Below are 25,113 nucleotides of genomic sequence, written 5' to 3' on the forward strand. Positions count from 1 at the left end.
GCATCTGCATCTGGCTTCTTTTGCTCCGCATCACGTGTCAGAGTTTCTTTTCTAGCATGGCCTGGGCGGTGCTTGGTTCTTTTTCACTGCCGTATAGTATTCCACTGTGTGAATGTACCAGACATTCACCTGCTGATGGACATTTGGGTTGTTTCCCAGAGACATTTTAAAATCACTGTCAGGGAAGATCAGATTTGTCTTCTAGGAACCCAAGGATCCCCCAGGGTGTAGTGGGAAGGGGAGGAAGAGGCTGATAGGTGTGGCTTTAGGATCCCCACCCCTGTCTTTAGCCTAAACACACTCAGAGCTTACCTGCCTTACACTGTGGAGTCTCCTTGTTATTTTCTTTGCAAAAAAAAAGTCTTCCTACTGCTGATGAAATGTTTGGAAATAATCAGACTCCACATACACCTCCCTGGAGATAGGCCATCCCTCCTCAGTCGTAACATTCTCCCACGGGTCTCTCTTTCCTTTCCTAGGGGCCCCCTGGTCTTCCTGGGCAGATCGGCCCACCCGGAGCTCCAGGGATCCCAGGCGAGAAGGTAACACTGTCTTGACAAGGCAGATGAGACCCTGCAGAAGCCCCGCGTGCATCTCTGAGCACGGGACCCCCGGCTGCCCCTATCTGTGTCTTTCTCATGTTCCCAGGGCCACCACGCCACTCCAGCCTGTAATTCTCCCCAAGCTCCAAGGCGCCGCCTGCCCACCATCCCTCCCACACCCTCAACTCTGCAATCCTCCCCTCAATGTCTGTCTCAGGCTCCTGTAATTCACAGGCCCCTCTGTTTCGGCAAGGCCTGGGTCCAGACAAGCTCCCGCCCTAGCTGGACCCACAGCAGGGACCCAACCCACCATTAGAGCACGTAGCACTTGAGCCCCTGTCCAGCCTCATGCCTCCCTCCATTCCTGCGTCCTTTTATCCTCTGCCCTCATCCCTGTGGCTTTTCTCAGAAAGCCATGCTCATTTGTCCTTCTGTCTTCTACTCATGAGGCCTTCTGCCCTAAAGTCCCTTCTGGTCTCCCGTACCTTTCAAAGTCCTCATATTTCAATCCCACCTCGAAGGCTGCCACCTCCTCCCTGAAGCCTTACCTGATCTACCAGGAGGAATTCGCTGCTCTTTCCTCTCAGCTTGCTTTGGTGGTGCAGCTGGTTATTTGCTGTGCTGTGCTTAGTCACTCAGTCATGTCCGACTCTTTGCGACCCCATGGACTATAGCCGGCCAGGCTCCTCTGTCCATGGGGATTCTCCAGGCAAGAATCCTGGAGTGGGTTGCCACGCCCTTCTCCAGGGGATCTTCCCAACCCAGGGATTGAACCCAGGTCTCCCACATAGCAGGTGGATTCTTTACCATCTGAGCCATGAGGGAAGCCCAAGAATACTGGAGTGGGTAAACTATCCTTCTCCAGGGGATCTTCCCTACCTAGGAATCAAACCGGGATCCACTGTGTATTAACCACAGGCCTTGGGCTCACAACTCTGCACTGGGGTCCTCGCCTGTAAAACAGAGTCAATAAAAGTACATACCTTCCACCTGTGCTGAGGACACCTGATGCAGCAAGTGCTATGTTAATGAGAGATACTGTTCTCCTCTGGTCTGAGAGTGACCTTGGGTTGTTCTGGCTGCAGGGGGAGATTGGACTGCCAGGCCCTCCCGGACTCGATGGGGAAAAGGTAAGGACACGCCCAGACAAACCTCTAAAGATAGTCTTTGCCCTGGTGGTGAGGGTGCAGAAGGCTCTGGAGGGAGCCCGGGTGCACACCTTGTGAGGAAGGGAGGAGAGAGGAGGGGGGACCCGCCTGCAGAAGCCCCCCGATGCCCACTACTGGCCCCAGGAGGAGCCAGGCAGACCCACGCTGGGATGGGCCAGGGCTGGTGGCCAAGGCCCCTCAGATTGCCACAGGCAACTGCACAGACTCTCTGCCTGGTCCCATAAAGCACCAAAGAGCCAAGTCCTCTGGGGCCCCAGCACCCCTTTCTTTCATGTTCTTCCCCTCGATCCTCCATGAGTGTATCTAATATGTGTTGTTGATCTTTTCTCGAGGGACCTCGAGGCAAACCAGGAGATGTGGGCCCTCCTGGTCCCCAAGGCCCCCCAGGAAAGCCTGGGCCTGCAGGAATGAAGGGAGAAGACGGCCTCCCGGGGAGCCCAGGAGAGAAGGGGGAGAAAGGGGAGACGGGGCAGCCGGGACCACCGGTGAGCGCCAGGGCCCACCTAGCATGATACAGCTGTGTACTGTGCCGGTGCAGCTGGAAACAGGGTTGGGAGCCGGGCACAGGGGCTCACCTGCTTTCTCCTCCAGCCTTACTTTATGAAAGCTAGTTTCCTGCCTCAAGAGACCTGGGTCCTGCTCTGTCACCTCCCATTCACAGGAAAGTCACTGAGCCTGGCAGAGCCTCAGTTTCCTCATCTGTAAAATGGGGATGATAATGCCATCCCTGGATACCTCCCTGGGTTGTTGGGAAGATAAAGTTCTGGGTGTAAAACTGTCTCTTGGGACAGCATACAGAAGCCCTAGACCCAGGAGAGGTACAAACAAGGAACCTTGCCCAGGCCAGCTAGGTTTGAACTAGGAACCTTCTTTGGGCCTCACAGCTTCCTTCTGAGAAATGGACGGCACCCTAGACATCCGCTCTCGGGGGAAGGGGGTCCCACGTGCAGGCCACAGCTTGTCCGCAGACCTCAGTGTGACGACCTGGCCCTTGATTAACAGAGATCTTTGTCAATCCATAGGGTCTAGACGGCCCAACTGGGGAGAAAGGAGAACCAGGTGACCAAGGGAGACCCGGAGCGACTGGACTTCCTGGCCCAATCGGGCTCCCAGGATTTATAGTAAGGCGAAGGGACTGAGCATCACGGTTGTCAGCAGACCTCTGCTGACGAGGGCAAGCAAGTGGGGTGTCCTGACTGCGGTCACCTGCCCAGCAGGTGCCTGGTGTGATGAGGCTGCACTGACCTCATCTGCCATCCCAGCCTGGGGACGGGAGGGTCCACTGGATGAGCAGCTGCTCCCTGAGGGGCAGATGGGTGTCAACAGGGGTTCCAGCTCCCTCTGCTCACAACATGATGGCCTCCCTCTCCAGGGGCCAACAGAGTTCAAAGGTGCCAGAACCTTGGACTTGGAGGAATTCTCCTCTTAGAAGTAGAAAGAATCTCAGAGGTCAACCAGTCCCACCTCTGACCCAGTGCAGGGGCCCTCAGAGGCCACTGACTGCCCACTCAACTGGGACAGGCAGGCAGCTGGTGGCCTCCTGCCATGTCCCCTCCAAACTGGAGGGAGTGCTCCCTATGTGGTGTGAGCATCCCCCATCAACACGCTGTGGGCCTGGCTCTGCTTCTGGAGCCATGTTTGCTTTCGGTAGCTGCATAGCAAGTCCCCACAAACTCAGTGGCTTAAAACAACACACATGTGTTAAGGCAGTTTCCATGGGTCAGGAGTCCAGGCACGGGGCCTCCGCCCAGTGCTTCTCAAGGCTGCAGTCAGGTTGCCATCAGCTGCATTCCCATTTAGCGCTGGGGTCCTCTTCTGAGCTCACTGCCGTTGGCATAATTCAGTCCTTTCTATAGTAGGACTGAGTCCCCCAGCTCCTACAGGTCACCTACATGTCCCGACCACACAGCCTTTCTCATAGCAGGCAGATCACATTACAATAGCTTGCTTCTTCAAGGCCAAGGCCAGCAGGAGTGTGTCAGTGCACGCAAGCAAGACAGAGGTGTGTGTGTGTGTGTGAGACATACTTGTAACACAGTCTTAACCTATCAGTTGTATAACATCTGTATGATTTGTACCTAAGCTTATAACATAATCACAAGAGAGACAGACCATCGCCTTTGCCACAGGCCGTATTCTGTTGGTTAGAAACAAGTCCCAGGTCTATGCTAGGGTCTCTACCCTGTCGGATCCATGCAGAATATCAGCCTCTCCTCCCACGTGCTGTTAATAGAACCTCAGATTCAGGAAGCCGGTGGTCACAGGCCCCCGGTCCCGGTATTTATCCTCAGGCCCGTTACCCGCCATAGCTTCCCAGGTGATCCTTGCAGACACCTGGACACAGCCTAGTCCCAGTCTGGTTCGTCACAGATTTGAGGGTGACTATCCCGGACTCCCCGAGTGCTGGCATCCACGCCGTGTTGTTTTGTGTCCACAGGGAGAGAAAGGAGAACCAGGGGAGAAGGGTGACCCAGGAATGGAGGTAGGTTGTGCCTGCTCTGCAGCTTGTGTCACGGGGCTTGTGACAGGAACCTCATCACACCACAGCCTCCAGTGGGCACAGCATTGCCGTGCTCTAGAATGAAACTCACGACTGCCTGGCACAGGAAGAGGGCAGGAAACAAGATTTCCTGAGCACTTCAGGATCGTTGTGAAGTTCGCTCCACTGGTCAAGTCCCTCAGTGGCATTCACATGGCACCTGCCAGGCTCCATTCCCAGTGCTAGAGCCTGGAGACAGGAAGTAAACAGACCGCCCCTGTGCAGCAAACAATCTCCATTTATGGGCACTAGAGAATGGCAGCAGCTCAGAGAGTCGGGTGAGCACCCCGGAGGATGGGTCTTTGGAGCAGCGTCTGTAGGAGTTTGCCCAGAAGCTCCAGAGGTAGGGTTTCCGGAGAGAGACAGTATTCGTATGAGAAGTGTGGTGGTGAAGGGGAAAGGAGAGAGCTGTGGAGTGAGAGGTAGGATGGAAGCCACCTTCTCGTAAGACAGGAAGGGATCAGGCTCAAGGAAAGAGCCAGGAAAGCAAGAGAAATCAAGGATGCATGAGGGAGAGGCTATTTGTTGGGAGAGCCTGCGCCACCCCAACACCACTGCAGAGACCCCCAAACCTTCTCAGTCCCCAGAGAAGTCGCCTCAGTCACCCTTCAGTGTCACCAAGCCCCGCCAGCATTTAGTAACCCAGACTTGATTATAGAACACGTGTGTTATTTATTTGGATAGCCTCCTAAGGAAATGCTCTGAAATTCAGGAAACACATAATATGCAAAAATGTTCCTTCCAGATGTATTTAAAGTACAAATTGGAAACAGCCTGCATTTCTAACAAGGAGGAAATGATTAAATAACTTACCGCAACAATACTAATGGTAATAATAGTCCCCATGTTGGAGAGTTTTTCTTATGCCAAGTCCTGCTCCAAGCCCCGGCTAGTAGGAACTCATTTTTATTCCATTCAGTGAAGAGCTGAATATATACATATATATATATATATAATATCATCATAAGTATAGATACACATTTAAATACATTTTATGTATCAAGAGAGTGTAGAAGAAAATAAAGCAAAATATTAGCATTACTCAGAGATATTTATGCTTTTTCCTTCTTTCAATTCTCTTTTTCAATTAATTTATTTTTTTAATTTATTTTTTAACTGAAAGATAATTGCTTTACAGAATTTTGTTGTTTTCTGTCAAACTTCAACATGAATCAGCCATAAGTATACATTCTTTTTAATTTACTATGTTAATGAATTTGTATTCCTTTAAAATTTTTAATATTTAAATTATCACATAGTAAAATTGACTTTTCAGGGATGTGTGTACAGGTCTATGAATTTTAGTATATGCATGATTTGTATAAACTGTACTCCCATCAGGATATATGATTTACTTGTTTATACTAAGAAAAAAAAGTAGTAAACATTTTTTTTTTAAGAAGGTAGAGTTTGCAAAGATTGCATTCCCTACAAGGTGACTATAGTATTGTGAAGCTAAAAGCTCCACATGGCCAAGGGACAACAGGAGTTCCCTGTCTGCCAAGTGCAGGGGCTCCCTTTGTGGTCACCTGGCAGGGAGTCCCCATGCTGGCCACACTCCAGGGGATTCTGTCCCTGGAAAGGTGAGGTGTCCAAGGAGAGTCCAGAAGCTGAAGTGGGGGACCCACTCAGAAAAGAGCAGGCAGATCTCCTCCCAGCCTCTTGGGTAACTGACCATGGACAAATGGATGTCCATCTTCACTGGAGACAGAACCTACCCGTCACAGCATCCTCCTCTGAGAGGAAGACCTCCCAGGGTTCCTTCGTCTTCACTCTGCAGTCCAAATCTCTTCTACTTTAACCTACCTTCAAAGGAAATAGAGACCCATATTCCCCCTGCTGTCTGTTACCAACCTGGGGAGCTTTAGGAATATTCTTGAGAAGCATCTCAGTCTCCTTCCATTCCAGATAACCAATCTCTGTTTCTTTAAGCTAAAGGTCTCAAACTCAAACCCCAGCCAGGACCAAGCATGAACAAATGAATACAAAAGGTCTGGGTTCAAAACAATAGAGAGGGACTTCCCTGGTGGTGCAGTGGTTAAGACTCTGCACTTGCAGTGCGGGAGGCAGAGGTATACTCCCTAGTCAGGGAGATCACACATGCTGCGTGGCACAGCCAAAAAAAAAAAAAAAAAAACAATAGCAAAATCCAGTAGGGAGTGGTGAGGACTAGGGTAAACCGAAGAACTGAAGCCCCACCCAGTGGGGAAAGCTCTCCTTGAGCTTCAGGTAATTGTTGCCATGCAAGAACAAGAACAGGTTCAATGGTATGTGAACCGTGAACTTCCAGATGTTCAAGCTAGTTTTAGAAAAGGCAGAGGAACCAGAGATCAAATTGCCAACATCCATTAGATTATTGAAAAAACAAGAGAGTTCCAGAAAAACATCTATTTCTGCTTTATTGACTCTGCCAAAGTCTTTGATTGTGTGGATCACCACAAACTGTGGAAAATTCTTCAAGAGATGGGAATACCAAAGCACCTGACCTGCCTCTTGAGAAATCTGTATGCAGGTCAGGAAGCAACAGTTAGAACTGGACATGAAACAACAGACTGCTTCCAAATAAGGAAAGAAGTACATCAAGGCTGTATGATGTCACCCTGTTTATTTAACTTATATGCAGAGTACATCATGAGAAACGCTGGCCTGGATGAAGCACAAGCTGGAATCAAGATTGCCGGGAGAAATATCAATAATCTCAGATATGCAGATGACACCATCCTTATGGCAGAGGATAAAGAGCCTCTTGATGAAAGTAAAAGAGGGAAATGAAAGAGTTGGCTTAAAGCTCAACATTCAGAAAACTAAGATCATGGCATCCAGTCCCATCACTTCATGACAGATGGATGGGGAAACAGTGTCAGACTTTATTTTGGGGGGCTCCAAAATCACTGCAGATGGTGACTGCAGCCATAAAATTAAAAGATGCTTACTTCTCGGAAGAAAAGTTATGACCAACCTGCTGCTAAGTCGCTTCAGTCGTGTCCAACTCTGTGCGACCCCATGACGGCAGCCCATCAGGCTCCACCGTCCCTGGGATTCTCCAGGCAAGAACACTGGAGTGGGTTGCCATTTCCTTTTCCAATGCATGAAAGTGAAAAGTGAAAGTGAAGTCGCTCAGTCGTGTCCGACTCTTGGCGACCCCATGGACTGGAGCCCACCAGGCTCCTCCATCCATGGGATTTTCCAGGCAAGAGTACTGGAGTGGGGTGCCATTGCCTTCTCTGATGACCAACCTAGCATATTAAAAAGCAGAGACATTACTTTGTCAACAAAGGTCTGTCTAGTCAAGGCTATGGTTTTGCTAGTGGTCATGTATGGATCTGAGAGTTGGACTATAAAGAAAGCTGAGCACCGAAGAATTGGTGCTTTTGAACTGTGGTGTTGGAGAAGACTGAGAGTCCCTTGGACTGCAAGAAGATCCAACCAGTTCATCCTAAAGGAAATCAGTCCTGAATATTCATTGGAAGGACTGATGCTAAAGCTGAAACTCCAATACTTTGGCCACCTGATGCGAAAAACTGACTCATTTGAAAAGACCCTGATGCTAGGAAAGATTGAAGGCAGGAGGAGAAGGGGATGGCAGAGGATAAGATGGCTGGATGGCATCACTGACTCAATGGACGTGAGTTTGAGTAAACTTCAGGAGTTGGTGATGGACAGGGAGGCCTGGTGTGCTGCAGTCCATGGGGTAGCAAAGAATTGGACATGACTGAGTGACTGAACTGAACTGAACTGAAGAACAAGAGCCTGGGGCTGCCAGATTTTCTGGTTTTTCAAAAATGTCTAGAAGAATAGACATTTTGAGGCATTAGGTTTTTTTGTGTGTAGGGAAATGAGTTGTTGTGAGTTTCTGACCTGTTCTAAGCCTTCGTTTGGGAGGCTGTGTGCTGGTGGTTCTGTCTTCCCCCTTGCAACTCCAGCCACACCCCAGACTATGGCAAAGGCAGGGCCACTGAGAGTATAACAGGGGGTGGGCTAATCGTTTCCCTTTGGCTTCCAGGTTCCTGGGCCACCAGGGCCAGAGGGGCCTCCTGGACCTCCGGTGAGTTGGAAGGCTTGTCTGTGTTTCAGTTCACTGTGACTAGGCCCCTAACGTCCCCTCTCCATGGCAGTCACTGGGCTTAGCCTCAGCCTTAGGTCAACCATCGTCTATTTCCACGGAGGGATTTTCACATCCATGTGTCCCCTCCATGCTCCTCTTCCCTCCCACCTTAAACAGGCATCACTTCTGTGACACCAAGGAGCCTGGGTGTTGCCTGGTTTCCTGGAAAGAGTTGACGGGCTTGAGAGCCCCGAGGTCTGGTCATGGGGTCTGGTCCTTCCTTGCAGAAGTCAGAGTCACTCCGTTCCTTTGCTATCAGACTTCTGTTCTTCTCCTTCTATTCTGACTAACCAGCCAGCAGGATTAAAATAGAAAGTGACCCATTTAAAACTGACTCCACTAGGTTGGCCCTTCCATAGTTACAGATGATAAGGCACCTTTAAAGGGACCCCTCTGCATTATACCTAGAGGATCCCTAAGCCTCCCCCCGGACCAATAGATGCTGGTCCCTGCCTCTGTGGGGTTCACAGTCCCCATGAGGATGGGTCACCCCATTGCCACTGGTACAAGTAGTAGCAGTAGCAATAATGGCAGTCACCAACGTTTATTGAAACTTACGATGTGCCTGATACAATGCTAAGCATTTTGCACATATCAATTTATTTCACTTTTGCTTGTTTCCCTCTGAATCTTCCTTGCATGACACTGAGTATTTTCTCAGGAGTCAGCTGTGGGGGCCACGGAGCGATTCTCAGTTAGTACCTGGCTGGGGAAGCCTGGCTCAGGCCTCACTCCAGAAAGCCCCAGCAGACCCCCTTTAGCATTCCCTTCTATCTCCCCGAGGTGGGGATCCCAGGCCAGGCTTTATACCCTATGCCCTTGCCCTTTTGCGGTCCAACTTGTGGACAACGAGATTGACTTAACCAGAAATGCAGTTCTGAGGTGCCTTGTTTTGATTCCAAATGCAGGGGCTCCAAGGCGTTCCTGGACCAAAGGTAAGATGATGTCACGTGGCAGGTGCTGGGTGAGGGGGTGGAGGAAGGAGCCCTGTCGGTAAAGACAGAAAAGCGAGGAAGTGCTTCAGAGGCAGACCAGCTGACCCCTTCCCTAGATGGAATTATGTGACACTTTAGCCAATGGGATAGAATTAGGACAGAATAAAGTCCTGCGGTCCCATTAACATCCATCACTGATGCTGGACAGGCTTTGGATTTAGAATTTTCCCATCCATTTAGATTCTTAGCAAATGATGAGATCCTTTTTCCATGTAACCTACCCAAGACCCTTCACTCACCCTGAAGTATAGGTGGGAGACAGAGGGCGGCAGAACATGGGACCCCTTCCTGGAACCAAGCCCACTGGACTCTGGCCTGGGATTCTCCCAACCCCCTCCCCCAACATCGCAAATGGATACAAGAGGCTGCAAACTGCTGGCATGGGGAAGCCTGTGTCTCCTGCACTGACATTCTTCGAGGGACAGTTTCTTTCCCTGATTAGTCTGGGAGACTCAGGGATCCAGTGGTGGCATTTCAGGCATTTGCCAGCCAGGATCCCCAGCGTCCCAGTTTTTCTGCTATGCAAATAGTCATCTATGCCAATGCCTGACCTGGAACTGATGTGGGTTTGTCTCCTCTCTTGCCATCCCCTTTCCCTTTGGGGACCTCAAAGTTACTACAGAGACACAAGGGATTCTAACATGAGCGGAGCCAGGCTAAGAATTCAGTGATTCCTGGAGTCCCCAGCCAGCCACCCCTGGATCAGCCACCTCCACCTCCTCCCTCCTCTGTCTGTCCCCCTCCCCACCATCCACCCCTGTCTCCAGAACCCTAGAATGCGAGGGCAAGTTGTCTGGGCCATGCTCTTCTGTGATCTCGCCCATCTCCCTTCCCTGCAGGGGGAAGCAGGACTAGACGGAGCAAAAGGAGAAAAGGGCGTCCAGGGAGAAAAAGGAGACCGAGGTCCTCTGGGATTACCCGTAAGTATCGTGGACCCTACGCACTGGTGTGAGGAGCCCAGCCTGGTGGTCCTGAGGAGGTGCTGAGCAGGGGCCCTGGAAAGACCACTGGAAAACTCGAGGTTCAAAAGTTGTGAGCATCCCGGAGCTCCATGGGGTTTTGCTTTCCCACCTGGACTAGACTGTGGGCTCGAATTCTCTTGCTGAGGGCCTCCTCTGGGCTGGGCCTGGCCTAGGTTCTGGAGGATTGTGGATTTGAATAAGTCCCCACCCCCACCCCAAGGAGTACCCAGCTGGAGAACCAGAGGGAGCCCAAGAACAGCCTTATTGTGCTAAGTCCTAATTATGCTCGTTTGAGGCAATAAAAATCTCCCTTTACCGGGGCCGAGCTTAGAGGACTTGAGAGTGCTGGGACAGTGGAGTGTTCTCCATCTCTCTCCTGCTTTCCCAGGCAGACTCCAGAGAGCCCCTGCTCTCTGCTCTTAAGCACTGGCCACAGCAAAAAGCTTGCAAAAAGTCAGATCTTCCTGTCCCAGCAGGCTAAGATCACTCACGTCTCGGTTCTCTGAGCTCTCTAATCTCAGCTAAAGGCCCCAGGTCAGGGTGGGGGCTGCTCGGCAGGCCTCTGCATCTCCAGATGTGGGGCCTGGGCTCAGTGAATTCCTGTGCCCCAAGCTCCAGTGGGAACCCCACTGGCCTGGTCACTGCCTTACATGTCTCCAGGGAAGCACACGTCACCGCCCTCCCCAGAGCCCTGGGCTCCACCCTCCCTCACACCCCAGTGAGGTTGGCACACATTGTTTGTTTTTCAAGATCTGGAAGGAAACTTTAGGATTCCCTGTAATCATTTTATTAATGGGTCTGGAGAAAAAAGTGAGTCACTTGAATTCACAGATGAAGTCAATGGCCCAGCTGGGCCAGAAGCTGAGCCTCTACTGAGGCCACAGCCTTGCAAAGAGAGCTTTTCCCAGCTACTGGGGCTTCCTCTCTCCCGAGCACAAGGCCAGCTCCCACTCCAGGAAACCGTAAAAAAGCAGGGGAACGATAGGAAGCCCAGTTGCCCCAGCTTGGCAGGGCTAAAAGGTCTGGTTAATGTAATCACAGTGACCAAACAGCAAGAGCAAAAGGTATGATTACACCTCATTACTGCATCAAATGTGGGAATATTTAAGGAGCTGATTTCGCCTGACAGACTACAGTAACTGATGACTTTAGCAGACACTTTTCCCATGTCTTAAGCTGTGTCCAGAATGATTAAGTGTTTTTTAGTATTAGAGAGACTTCCAGTCCCCCACTCAACCACAAACCTCTCCTTGTTCACTTTCCTGGCCCCAACGACCCTAGTAAACATTGGGGAATTCAGTCAGAGGTTGACATGAAGACCAAACAGGTAATATAAACAAAGAAAGCGCCAGAGGGAAGACAAAGGATCCAACTGTCTTTAATTTTTCAGCTTTTGATAGAGACAAGGGAACAGAGAAGTACTTTTGCTGGCTTAGGAAAACAGCAGAGCAAACAATATTCATAAAAAACAATTAACATGGATTTCAGAGGGACAGTAAGGAGCAGTGGGGATTATGGTTCCTGGAAACCGTGTGTCTCTTCTTAAAAGGCCCAATCCCTGCTCAGTTCAGCTGACTTGCCTTAGGGCAGTGAGGGTCCAGAATTTCTGCATACTCTAACTTCTCTAAGGAAGCCAGACATCTGGCATCTGATGGAATATCTCATTTTCTAATATTAACTCAAAATTATTTGCAATACTACAACCCATATAGAATATGTTAGTGGTCCACATACGGCCCCAAAACCTCCAGTTCATGCCCTCTGCTCCAAACCGCTCAAGATAACTCAGTATTAATCCTGCATAGAGGGATTTCCCTGGTCTTATAGTGGGTAAGAATCCGCCTGCCAGTGCAGGGGACACAGGTTCAATCCCTGGTCTCAGAAGCTTCCACATGCCCTGGAGCATGTACCACAACTATTGAGCCTGTGCTCTAGAGCTTGGGAACTCCAACTGCGGAGCCCACATGCCTCGACTACTGAAGCCTGTGAGCTTAGAGCCCATGCTCTGCAACAAGAAGCCACCACAACGAGAAGCCCATGCACCATGTTCTTCATTCTGCATAATGAAGAATAACCCCTGCTCACCACAATTAGAGAAGGCTCACATGCAGCAATAAATAAATAAATAAATAAATTACATACATATATATATACACACTGCATAGACAAGGTATATGGATACTTAGCTCAAGTTCTATTTTTAGGCTTCACCTCCGTGTTTTAGTTCATACAGCAGCAACCTGTGTTTCCAGGCACATCCTACTGAGTTCTTCCTATTTACCCTGCAGAAGAGATTCTCCATGCGGGCTGTACACTGGAATCACGTGGAGATTTCAAGTGTGCTATTCCCCAGGACTCCCTCTTGGAGACTCTGTTTGAATTGGGCTGGGGTGGGCCCAGGCATCTGTATTATTTAACATCACCCCCAGGAGATTCTGACGTGGTAGCTGGGGTTAAGAACCACAACTTTCTAGGCCATAAGCAAGATCAGTCCCAGGATTATGTGGTCCTAGGACTGAGAAGCAAGGCCCTGTGAAAAAGTGAAAGTGTTAGTTGCTCGGTCATGTCCAACTCTGCAACCCCATGGACTATAGCCCACCAGGCTCTTCTGTCCATGGAATTCTTCAGGCAAGAATGCTGGAGTGGGTAGCCATTCGTTTCTCCAGGGGATCTTCCCAAGCCAGGGATTGAACCCGGTCTCCCACTCTGCAGGCAGATTCTTTACCATCTAAGCCACCAGGGAAGCCCCCTGACTGAGAAGCGAGGCCCTGAAGGATCCTACCACCTGATATCCTTCATCCAGGATGAAACAGCTCCCTTCCCCCCTCTTTCCTGGGGGTATTCCCCCACCTTTAAAATCCTGAGGCCTAGGCTCATTTCTGAGGCTCAGTTGGAAGCCATTCTCAAGAACTCAGTCTTCACTAGCCTAGAGTGTCCTAGCTACTCTCTCCCTGGCTGTCATGTCGGCATCATCAGCTCTCCTAGGTGGTTGAAGGAGCAGCATCATAGCCCAGCGCAGGAGCGAGAGCTCTAATTCCCACTGTCATATCACTGGATGCTGCCTAGTGAGTGGGTCTTAATAGCATCCCCCCTGCCAGCCAGTTTAATTCCAAGGGGTAAATGGCCTTAGACCTCTGTCCTAGGAGCAATCAGCTGCTCCTAAAGCCTCTTTCCCATAAAAGAGGCCCTGTCTGGGATAACATGAATGGATTGAGTTTGTGTTAAGCTTTGCCAACTGTAAAGTGCCAGAGAAATGTCAGGCAGCATGAGTATTATCATTCAAGGCCCAATTCCTCCCACCTAGTTGAAGCTGAAGTAGGCCAGCATCTACTGGATGTTGTAATCCAAAGCTGAGCCGCCTGGGTCCCCTAGTGTGGACTCACATCAGCAGGTGTGCAGAGGAGGCTGGGAAGACCATCCTTACCGGGGCCCCACCTGCCATGTCTTCCCCAAGTAAGACTGGCCATAGAAGGATGCACTCGCTCTGGTTCAGACACCTCTCCATGATTGTACTTTCTGTATCTCTTTCCCTGGAACACTGCAGCCTCTTGGGAGAGAGGTTTCTGAGAGAGGGTGAAAGGAGAGAGGGGAGCAGGGGGCACAGAGGATTGGGATGGCCGTTGGCACTGATCTCCATCCAGCTTGCTCAGCAGTTGGCCACACTGCACTCAGTGTCTCCATGTTTTTGTTGGTTTTCATGTGAATACATTACCTGTCCTCCCAAGCTTATTTCTCCCATTTTGTTTGATGACCAGCATTAATGTCTGTCCAGAGTCACTGCTTCACTCACCTCTCCCCTCCCTGGTCCCTTTTTCTCCCTCCCATTCCTCCCTTCCCCTTCTTCTGGTCAAACTGTTCCCTTTGTCCAGGGAGCTTCAGGTTTGGACGGCAGGCCTGGGCCACCGGTGAGTGTCACTTCTCCATTACCCCTCCACCCACCCCCACCCCACCCCACTCCTGGCCTATAAGCCCTTTCATCTGTCTTGCTGTGGCCTCGTGTTTGTTTTTTTTTTTTTTCAATAAATCATGGCTTATCCCACCACCGACACCAAAAAGTGACATCTGTGCTCAGTTCACAAGTGCTTATTCAGGCCTCTTGACCAAAGACCATAGGCCTTCATCTCCATTTCCCTGTTCATATATGCACACAGGGTCCTCACATCTGAGTTTCAAGACCACTGGATGTGGGGTGGGAGGCTGCTCCAGTAGCAAAGAATCTGTTCCTAAAGGAATGCTGAGTTCAGCCTGGGACTCAAGCCCTAGGGGTTTGGGCCGTGACTCATCCCCACCAAACACAACAGTGTCTGTATGTGCCCGTCATGCTGTGTTGTCTTCATCCTGTGAGCTCTGTCCATCTCCTGTCTGCCCACAAGGGCTTTCTAGTCCTGTGCAGCCACATGTATGTGGGTGAGGCCAGCACTGACGGGCGAGGGCGGGTGGGGCATAGATGAGCCATAGGCAAGTCCCAGCTTAGTGTTCTGAGAGCCTTTGACATCCATTCCTTCACCACATCTGCCTCACACCACAGTCCCTCTCTCTCTGTCCTCCTTGCACCCAGCACACCTTTCCCAGGTGGCCAGTCTGAGCTAGAGGGATTATCTGTGACAGAAATCAGAGAAACCATGACTTCCTCTCAACTACCTAGTCCATTCATATTGGACAGAGGGGAGCAGTGCAATGTATACATTTATATTTTCTGTCCCCTTTGAACCTGAAGGTTTTTTTCTCATCAAATCAATAACAGAAAGTTAAAGGAAAATGTTTACAGGAAGAGTGATCCTGTCTTGCCAATACTAACATCTATTGGGCACTTCCTAGGTGTCAGGCCCAGAACCAAACGCATGCCACGTTTTCATCCATTCTAACCTGGCAGCAGCCTGGGAAGCAGACACTCCCGTTCTCATTCCCATTTTACAGGTGGGAAAACGGACTCTTAGGGAAACCAAGAAACTTCTCCAATATCGCAGTTTATAGGCCTTTGAGGGAGGAGTTGAAGCTGACCAGTGACTTCAGAGTGCTATTCTGACACTCTGCCACAGACATCCACATCTTTCCCTCCTCCCTCAAAGGGGCCACCGCGAACATCATATGTCTCTTTTTTCCACTTAAAGTAAATCAGCCTTTGCCCACTTGCTCCCACCCAACCTGTCACAGCTACATCCCAGCACCACCAGGAACCGCCCATAGGCCCAGGCCCAGTCCTCATGTCCTGAGCAAGAAATACAATCACTGAGGCTGAGCAATAGGAAGCTCTGAATTATAGGTTTCGCCTAGCAGTGCTGTAAATCAGGAACCTGGAGAAGATGTTTAATTATGCCCTAGCAAGCCCCACTCTGTTTCTAAGCAACACAGCTCTGATCACCCCCACTGCCCTGTGGGGCTGCAACCCCAAGTCAGGGGCACGTAGGGCACACCTCCACGGCAGGCCAGCGTCAGCAGACATCCACTAATCTACTCTCCAATCCAGCCTGTCCCTCAGGGCCTGGGATGGGGACAGAAGGCCCGGCCAGAGGCTGAAGGCCAGGGCCCGCAGTGGGGGCGGGGTGGGGGTGGACGATGGCTGAATGACCCTCCCACGCCTGCCTCTGTGTGTGCGTCTGCATCGGTCTCTGTGGCATGAAGACCCTCCTGCTGCATGTGGAGCTGCGTCAGCAAAGGCGTGCCAGCCCCCAGCCTCCCCACCCCTGGGATGGCGTCAACTCCCTCCCGAGCGCTTCTGGGAACAAACTAAGCAACCGTTCTCCTGCTGTTTTCAGCCTTGGCAAGCTTGGCTGTGAAGCGAAAGGGTTTCCTTCCTCAAATCTGGCTCTGAGGCAGGGGGGAGAGCTCTCTCCCCGAGGCCCCCAAAACCAAACAGGAACGCGGCCCAGTCCAATGACCACCCTGCATGAGCCGGGCCTCGCCAACCCTGAAAACTGGGCCTCTGGACCTTGCTCATCTCCAGGCATCGGGTGGGGATCCTGGGCTCCCCTTAGCATCAGGGCCCTCACCTCCACATTTTCTCACCTCCCCAGGGTACTCCAGGACCAATCGGAGTTCCAGGCCCAGCGGGACCAAAGGGAGAGAGGGTGAGTGCCCAGCGAGGTAGACCAGGGGCCCCTCAGCCCCTCCTCTGCCTCAGGCCCTCAGTCCTGGTTCCTGCGACCCACAGGGCCACCGTGTCAGCCCAGCCGTCTCAGCCCCCATCTGTTCCTCCTAGACCCAGCCAGCGCCTCATGCACGTCTTCTCTTGATGATCCTCCCAGCCTGTGGGGGTGCAGCAGGCCTGGGGTGCTCATTTTTTTTCTGGCCATGCCACTCAGCTTGTGGGTTCTTAGTTCCCCAACCAGGGATCGAACCCATGCCCTCTACAGTAGAAGCTCTGAGTCCTAACTACTACCCCTGCCAGGGAGGTCCTGGGGTGCTCATTTTGTAACTACAAGTGAACAGAGACTTGGAGAGCTTCCTCCCCTCAGTTTCTGGTCACCTGGCTTCGGTCACAGGTGACTGGCGAGGCCCCAGACCCTGCTGTCACCATACATGCCTGAACTCTGCAGTGACTTAGGGAAACAGCACAGAACATGGTGCCAGGTGGTGTTAGAAATCCTGGGGATGTCAAGAAGCCAGGAGACCTGCGCATCAGACCGGCTCTCGTGGGTCACTCTCCTGCAACCAGTGCAGTGGGCTTGTGCAGGGGTTGGGGGAGGAAACTTCCCCACTCCTCCCAACCAGGCCTGGTTTCCACACTCTCAGGGCCTGGCATCACTGGAGGGCTGGCATGGGCACTGGACCTCTGAGTGGGCATCTGCTGGGCTTTCCACCTGTAAGAGCAGAAAGCCCACCCTGCTGACTCTCCCCACAGGAGAGGCTTTGTCTCTTTGGTTCTCAGACCACACAACGTGGGGAGGGTGGGGTGGGGGAGCGAGCTTCTGGAGACAGATGTGGGCTTCCCCGAGCTCTGCAGCCACTTGGAGAACCAGGGTGGCTGCTCTGAGGGGTGACACCTGCAGCTTCGGAGAGAAATCAGAGCTCTCTTTCTCTCCCCATTGCCCCCTTCCCTCTCTCTCCCTGTCTGCCTTGCCCATGCCCATTTCCTGCTCCTTGCTGTCCTTCCCTGCTTCTGCCTCTGGCCAGCCAGTACCCCCGCCCCAACAAACAAATGTCCACAGAGGCCAGGATCTGTGGAAGAAGGGTGAGAGGAGCTCCCAAGCCCCCTCCTCAGGGCGTGTAGTCCATGCAGTCACCCCACCTTCCACCCAGCCCTTACTTCCTGGGAGGCTCTTTGAGGAGACTGGAGAGGTTGCCCAGGTTTCGTATGAAAACAGAAAGTGGCTGTCGGAAGGTTACCGTGTCAGGGAAGGCTCATGTGTTCTTTCTCTGGTTTCAGGGCAGCAAAGGTGACCCTGGGATGACAGGACCAACGGGAGCAGCTGGGCTTCCTGTAAGTCTCATGGGATCAGAGGCTCCACCCGCCCGGGTCCCCCACCACAGAAGCACTGTCAAAACAGAATACCCAGGGCCTGGAGCAAAAAATCCAGGGCCAAGCGAGGAGAATTCTCATCTCTGTGACAGATGAAGCAGCCAACTGCCACCAGCCCACTCTCTAGCACTCCCCTGCTGGGCTCTGCTCCAGGCAAACCCCGGGGCCCATGGCCCCTGATAGGGAACCAGGTCCTCACCAGTGCGGACCATCTGGCACACATGGCTGAGCCTCTTCCCTGAAGGCCTCTGTGTTCGATGCAGTGAGGGTCTCACAGGTGACTGTGCCATGGCCCCTGCCCTCATGCAGGGACAGAGCCACGTCCAGATCACTAGACGGCAGGGAGACATCTCCCAAGACAGGCAGCTTCCCATTTGCAATGGACTTCTCCTTGCTGGGTTATAGAAGTCGGCTGCCTGGGAGGGGCAGGACTTTGGTTTCCCACCCACTTGAAGGTCGTACACTAATTGGGTTCCATACTCGGCAGTGCTTCGGCACCTCCAGCCAGTCTTTGCTTTACATCCCTCTCCAGCAGAAGACAAGGAGGAAAAGAATTGAAAGCAGTCTTGTAGAGAGGTTTAGTCACAGCAACATTGTTTGCAAGAGCTAAAAATGTGAAGCAACCAAAGTGTCTGTAGATACATGAATGAATAATCAAAACGTGGTATATGTGTGCAGTAGCGTATTTTCCAGTCTTAGGAAGGAAACTCTGACATTCTACACTACGGTGAACCCTGGGGACATTTAAGTGAGATAAGCCAGTCACAGAAAGACAAATACTGTATGACTTCACTTATATGAGGTATTTATAGTAGTCAAAACCATAGTGACAGAAAGTAGAGCGCTGAGTGAAAGGTGGAATGAGTAGTTACTGTCTAATGATATAGAGTTTTAGTTTTGCAAGGTAAAAAGAGTTTTGAAGATGGAAAGTAGTGGCAGTTACACAAAAATATGAGTGTACTTAATACCACTGAACTGAATGCTGAAAAATGGTTAAGAAGGGAAATTTTGTGCTGTGTGCTAAGTCGCTTCAGTCATGTCCAACTCTGTGCGACCCCATGGACTGTAGCCTGCCAGGCTCCTCTGTCCGTGGGATTCTCCAGGCATGAATACTGGAGTGGGCTACCATGCCCTCCTCCAGGGGATCTTCCCGACCCAGGAATCGAACCCACATCTCTTATGTATCCTGCATTGAAAGCCAGGTTCTTTAACAGTAGGGCCATATTTTACCACAATAAAAAAAATTGAAGGAAAAAATAATAGAGAACAACTTGCACCTTGAAAAGAGGGGCTCAGGAGTTTTGGAGTCATTTTTATAGCAAGAGGCAAGTGGGATCTAGGAACCCAAATCTGGTCAGTACTCTGACAACCCAGAGGGATGGGATGGGGTAGGAGGTGGGAGGGAGGTTCAAGAGGGAGGGGACATATATATACCTATGGCTGATTCATGTTAATGGATGGCAGAAACAAACACAATTATTGTTAAGTAATTATCCTCCAATTAAAAAAGAAGAAGAAGAGGCAGGTGGGAAAGCCATGCAAACACCTGCCTATCCAGGAGCAGTCTTTGCTCCCATCTAGAAGAACCCGACCCCAGGCCAGGGTGTTGGCTGCAGAGTGAGAAACCAGAACTGTGTCTGACTTTACCCATAACTCATTATCTGTCTCTAGGTCAAGTTCCTTGAGCAGGTATTCTCCTTTGTCTCCCTTCCTTAAAATGGGGCTCATGAAACCTGTCTCTGATGAATTAGGCACCAGTAAAGAGCTTTATGTGGAGAAGGCAATGGCAACCCACTCCAGTACTCTTGCCTGGAAAATCCCACGGGCGGAGGAGCCTGGTAGGCTGCAGTCCGTGGGGTCGCGAAGAGTCGGACACGACTGAGTGACTTCACTTTCACTTTTCACTTTCATGCATTGGAGAAGGCAATGGCAACCCACTCCAGTACTATTGCCTGGAGAATCCCAGGGACGGGGAGCCTGGTGGGCTGCAGTCCATGGGGTCACACAGAGTTGGACACGACTGAAGCGACTTAGCAGCAGCAGCAAAGAGCTTTTTAAGCCTGGAAGGAAGGACTGTGTGGCCATCCTGTGTTTTCTCCTTAACATGTTTTTGTTTCTCTGATTTATTGCAGGGTTTACACGGACCACCCGGGGACAAAGGAAACCGGGTCAGTCTGAGTCCTCACACTTTGGCTCTGATCACTAATGTCTTCATGGCGAGGTGGAATGACCAACTGGGGATTCCTGACTCAATGTGGAAATACAGTTTTTCCTGATAAATCATTCTAAATTAAAAGACTTTCTAGTGAGGGGCTTAATCCGTGGCACTCAGGGAGCCTAGGGACCTAATCCTGAAATTGTAGCACGTATTTTTCCACGAGGAAAGGGGAGGCTGAGTCCCAGGGCGGCCATCAGATTAGCATTGCCATTCAGTGACAGGAGTCACAAGCCCAGCTCTCTCTAGGTTGCCCTGATAATGGGCCCCTAAACGAGATTTTTACATCCATCATTGCCGAGTCCTCGTCTTCTGACACCCAGTTTTACCAGGCATCCCAGGTCACTGGTGAGAGAGAAAATAAATCCCAGCTCCAAGAACAAGCAGACAACTGTTGTACACAGGCAAGCCTTTTAAAAGGATCCCAGCCGTTGCTTCTCTTGGAAAGAGTCGGCAGGACTATGACATGAGTCACGGCTTTCAGGACCCTGCTCCTCCCTTGGTTTCTGCCATCTTCACCAGGACACAGTCCTGAGTGTCCGCGGCACCCACAGCCACCTGACGGCCACATGGCACACTGGTGCCCAGGAGCAGTCATCGCACAACATCTCACCAAGGGCTGGCCTTTGCTTCCTTTCTAGAACGTCTTGTTGGCTGCCTCGTCACGGTGGTTCTCAGTGGGGTGCACGTCCCCTAGAAGGCCAAGAGCATCTTCTAGTGGGAATAATATTACAGGATCTTAGAGGTAGAAGAAGAGTAGGAAGAACAAGAGAAACATGCTCCAAACTATGATAAGATGTTCTGAGTCCCCACGAGAGTTAGACACAGAGCACGGGACTTGCAGAAGCCTGGTCTTCTGGCTCGTCTTTGAACACTGATAATAGAGCGTTCATGAATAGAACATGCCAGAATCGGTACATTTATATCTGGCATCAGCACCAGTCTCTTCCATTTAAGATGGATTTACTGAACAGTTCCATATTCCTGAAGTTTCCTTTCTGACAGCTGGTCAGAAGCAATCCATTTATCCCATGTATTCTATGAACAGGAAAGGAAAGGCAAAACTACCCTGTCAGACTGTCCATGAAAAGCCCATCGTTGCTTCGCTGTTGCTTGTGGAGGTAAAGCTGGAGATGTTCAAAGCCCCTCACGCCCACTGGCTATGCAAGGGGGCTCCTAAACTTTGCCTCACATCACACCTGGGACACCCCATCAGAGAGGCTCAGAATAAACCACTGGAATAAACAGACCCACTTCCAGAAATGGGCCAGCCAGTTACGGCGGCCTGGAAAGCCCACCTCCAACACTGGCATCCGAGAGTTCAGGCCACTAAAATAATTGATCATTCCACCTCTCAGTTGGCATACTAACCTCCTTTCTAATTTATTTCTGGAGTGTTCTGGTTTTCTTTGTTATGTTCAATTAGTACTTGTTAAGCCTCTTTCTTAAGACTTTTCAGTTGGCTTGAGGCACTGGGCCATTTGAAAGCTACAAAACCAATCTTTCCAGTGGTGGTGACTGTGTGGCTCTAGAGGCAGAAGCGAGGCAAGAAAATGCCCTTGTCAGGACTTCCCTGGGAGTCCAGTGGTTAAAACTCTGCCCTTCCAATGCAGGGAGCTCAAGTTGGGGAGCTAAGATCCCACACATCGTGCAGTGCAGCCGATAAATCAATAAAAATTTTCAATGCCCTTGTCACAGATGGAGATATGGTGGGAGGCTGGTGGCTCTGATGCTTAAAGAACCGAGGTCATTGAATGAGCCACTGAGGCCCCATGATTCAGTGGGAAAATATTTCTTCTCCAGTTCCTATTCTAAGGTTTTATATACTTCTCCCCTGTCCCACATATAAATTAGCAATATGTCACTTAGTAAAAATCAAGTCCAGAAAACAGGCAAGTTACACAAACCTTCCTTGGAGTGCCTCATAAAAAACCAGTAGACTTCTTCCAAAGGGCAGGTTTCCAAATCAAGGGCCAGATAATTCTTCCATCCAAGAGATCTGACTCTCAGAATGCCAGAATGTCCTAGAAGAGTACCCCCTAGAGCTTGCCTCCTCTTTCAGACCTCTTTATACCACTGGCCTTAATGGGGCTTTTGAGGGGAGAGATGAGCGCTTGGTGATAAAAGCCTCCAAAATGAAGAAAGGTCCAAGCAGAGTCAGCTCTGTGCCATGACCAGTTTTTTCTGGCACCTGGAAACTCAGAAGGCTGACACTTTGGTCTAGGGAAAAGGCCAGAAGTGCTTAGGTGATGCTCAGGTTGGAAGTTTCATTACTGCTTGTGGAGGTGAAGCTGGAGATGTTCAAAGTCGTTCATGCCCACTGGCTATGGAAGGGGGCTCCCAAACTCTGCTTCACGTCACACCTGGGGCACCCCATCAGAGAGGCTCGGATGGGTGCCCCAGGTCTGTTATCCTATCTCCGAGTGACCCAAGACACAGCCTTAAGAACAAGCTACTCCAAGTCCCACCAGAGAATGGTCTTGGGGCCTCCTTCCTGCTCATGGAAGGAGGACGGTCCTCATAGTGGTGGGCAAGGCCCAGAGGCCAAGACAGGCGGTTTTCTTAGGGGACACACATGCCAGGGGAAAGAGTCTGTCTTTGTCACTAGGGGCATTCTCCTTGTCCCTTAACAGCTCTATGAATTTAGCCTGAGAGCCACTTTTAGGATGAAAAAATTCATCACAGGGTAAAGGGTGGTGTGAATTTGGCAATCAGGGCATCAGGAAAATTGGGTTTCACTGTGGAGCTTCCTGCAAACCAGCCAACTGAAAGGTCTGGGAACATTCATGCAGCTTCTGTCACTCTCCGAGAGGTGCCGTCTGCAATGTGTGTGTGTGTGTGTGTGTGTGTGCAGGTGTGTGTGTATGGGAGAGTGCATGCGTGTGCATGTATGTACATGCTTGCGTGCATGCATGTGGGTGCACATGCGTTTTTGCATCTTGCTTCCCCAGGTCCCCTTGCCTCCTTCCTCTCCCCCATCTGCCCTCTCTTGGCCTGGGCCTGCTTCTTCCTCCCTTTACTCCCTGAATATTTCTCCCTCTAGATAGGTTCACCCATTATAATAATCCCATAGCCTCATCCTTTCCCTTCCAGTCCTCCAGCTTCAGTTTATTTCCTCTAAAAGCAGTGTTGTTCATTTTTTAAGAACACCCTGCTACTTGATTCTGCCTGCCCCCCTCCCATACCAATTTGACACCCCTCTGCACCAAGGCAGAGGGGTCCTCTTGGGAAAGGGAGCAGCGAGGATGTAGGTGAAGTTACAACTCTGATGACCCAATAAGGCCACTTCCTGTGCCCTTAGAACCTGACAGCCCAGAGTGCAAGTTTCCCATCCTGAAGGGACCTCGGCTAACCCTCTGCCCCCCACAGGCCCATCATCAGGACCTGCAGAGCCCCACTCCCTGGAGCTGTGCTCACCCTCTGAACTTAAGGAACTGTGCTCACTTTTGTGCTGGCCTCACCCAGAGTATAAGGGGCACCTTCCTGAGAAAGTTTCCCACAGGGCTTCTTCATCCAAATAGCAAGTGGTTTCGCTTGTCCACTGTCTGCAGGTTAACTGTCCCATGATTTCCTCATTGGTGGGCATATCTTAGAGCCAATGCCATGACACCTAAGATGCATAGACACATTTCCTCTTAAACACACTAAGTAGGCATTTGCATTTTAGAAAACACTTAGAAGGATGTGTTGGCAATTGCAGGTAACCTCTGAAATCAAGAAATGTGGGTAATTTTCAAACACCTGGAGAAACATCTTAAGTATTCTTATCCATTGCCTCCCTCTAAGGAACCCTGTAGCCTTCCACTGCTGGAACACTGTAGACAGGAGGCCCAGCCTCCGATGGCAGCCTTGGCTCCTACAGTGGCTGACAAGAAGTGACAACTGTTACTGCTCTTATTATGAAGCTGCTGTCATGACTGAGCACATACCATAGGCCAGTGCATGCGTGTGTGCTAAGTTGCCTCAGTCGTGTCCAACTCTTTGCAACCCCATGGACTATAGTCTGCCATGCTCCTCTGTCCATGGGATTCTCCAGGCAAGAATACTGGAGTGGGTTGCCATTTCCTCCTCCAGGGGAACTTCCCGACCCAGGGATTGAGCCTGCATCTCTTACGCCTCCTGCATTGGCAGGCGAGTTCTTTATCGCTATGGTGGTTTAGTCACTAAGTCGTGTCCAACTCTTGGATTCTTGCGACCCCATTGACTGTAGCCTGCCAGGCTCCTCTGTCTATGGGATTCTCTAGGCAAGACTACTGGAGTGGGTTGCCATTTCCTCCTCCAGGGGAACATCCTAACACAGGGATCAAACCTGGGTCTCCTGCATTGCAGGCAGATTCTTTACCAACTAAGCTATGAGGGAAGCCCTTTATCCCTATATGCCAGTATTAAGCACTAAATGTGCACAAAGACCTCGCAACAATGTTCTGAGGGAGGTGCTATTATCCACACTTTACAGATGAAGAAACTGAGGCTCAGAGAGGTTAAGTAAGCTCCCAAAGTCTCGCGGCTGAGAAGAGGCAAATCCCGTTCAGCTGCAAGCCTTCTCTCTGACCATTAGGCTACCCACCCCGAGACACAGTGGAAGCCCCCAAGCCTGAGACAACCGGCCTTCAATAGAGGAGAGCTCCAGGGAGACTTCCCAGGGGCATGCTTGGTCCCTCATAAGGAAATCCCACATATAAAACCCCAACTCAAATTCATTACACAGAGTTTCCCACAGCCCTTCTTTAAATGTAGAGTGACCTTGACACATGTAAAATAGGGTTCAGTTTAGAAAGATGATGTTTGCTGAAGCTTTTCAGAAACAAATGAATTCCTTGAGTCAACATATCCGTATACAAGTAGCTGCCCATGACCTCGGACCAGGATGGGCCAGAGAACGGGAGGACCCAGCTGAGAACCTAGACACACAACATACACACATGCACCTGTACACACACACAAGCTCATGTACTACCATGTGTGTCGCACGTGCCTGCATGCCAGGTTCACACACACACACACACACACACACACACACACACCAGGGCTCTGAACAAAATCACCCTGCCTCCTAAGAGAATGTCAAAGGGATGGACCCAACTGGGACAAAAGCTGTTAGGGCAGACCCTTTTTCTCTAATATGAG

At 50.7% G+C, this 25,113-nt stretch overlaps 1 protein-coding gene across 8 annotated transcripts in view; it reads left to right on the forward strand.

Moving 5' to 3' along the window:
- Positions 1 to 25,113, forward strand: part of COL13A1 (collagen type XIII alpha 1 chain) — an 88,736-nt gene that overhangs the window by 56,950 nt on the left and 6,673 nt on the right. For 7 of the 8 annotated variants that reach the window (XM_061405202.1, XM_061405205.1, XM_061405208.1 and 4 more), the window contains 12 exons: positions 480 to 542; positions 1,628 to 1,672; positions 2,044 to 2,196; positions 2,734 to 2,832; positions 4,149 to 4,193; positions 8,254 to 8,295; positions 9,264 to 9,290; positions 10,190 to 10,270; positions 14,182 to 14,217; positions 16,327 to 16,380; positions 17,679 to 17,732; positions 19,904 to 19,939. In XM_061405202.1, the coding sequence (XP_061261186.1) occupies positions 480 to 542; positions 1,628 to 1,672; positions 2,044 to 2,196; positions 2,734 to 2,832; positions 4,149 to 4,193; positions 8,254 to 8,295; positions 9,264 to 9,290; positions 10,190 to 10,270; positions 14,182 to 14,217; positions 16,327 to 16,380; positions 17,679 to 17,732; positions 19,904 to 19,939 (735 nt within the window). The remainder of the gene's footprint in view (positions 1 to 479; positions 543 to 1,627; positions 1,673 to 2,043; positions 2,197 to 2,733; positions 2,833 to 4,148; positions 4,194 to 8,253; positions 8,296 to 9,263; positions 9,291 to 10,189; positions 10,271 to 14,181; positions 14,218 to 16,326; positions 16,381 to 17,678; positions 17,733 to 19,903; positions 19,940 to 25,113) is intronic. The other variant, XM_061405204.1, reaches the window with a different exon arrangement.

The sequence above is a fragment of the Bos javanicus genome, chromosome 28 (genome assembly GCF_032452875.1).
Source record: "Bos javanicus breed banteng chromosome 28, ARS-OSU_banteng_1.0, whole genome shotgun sequence".
NCBI classification, from domain to species: domain Eukaryota; kingdom Metazoa; phylum Chordata; class Mammalia; order Artiodactyla; family Bovidae; genus Bos; species Bos javanicus.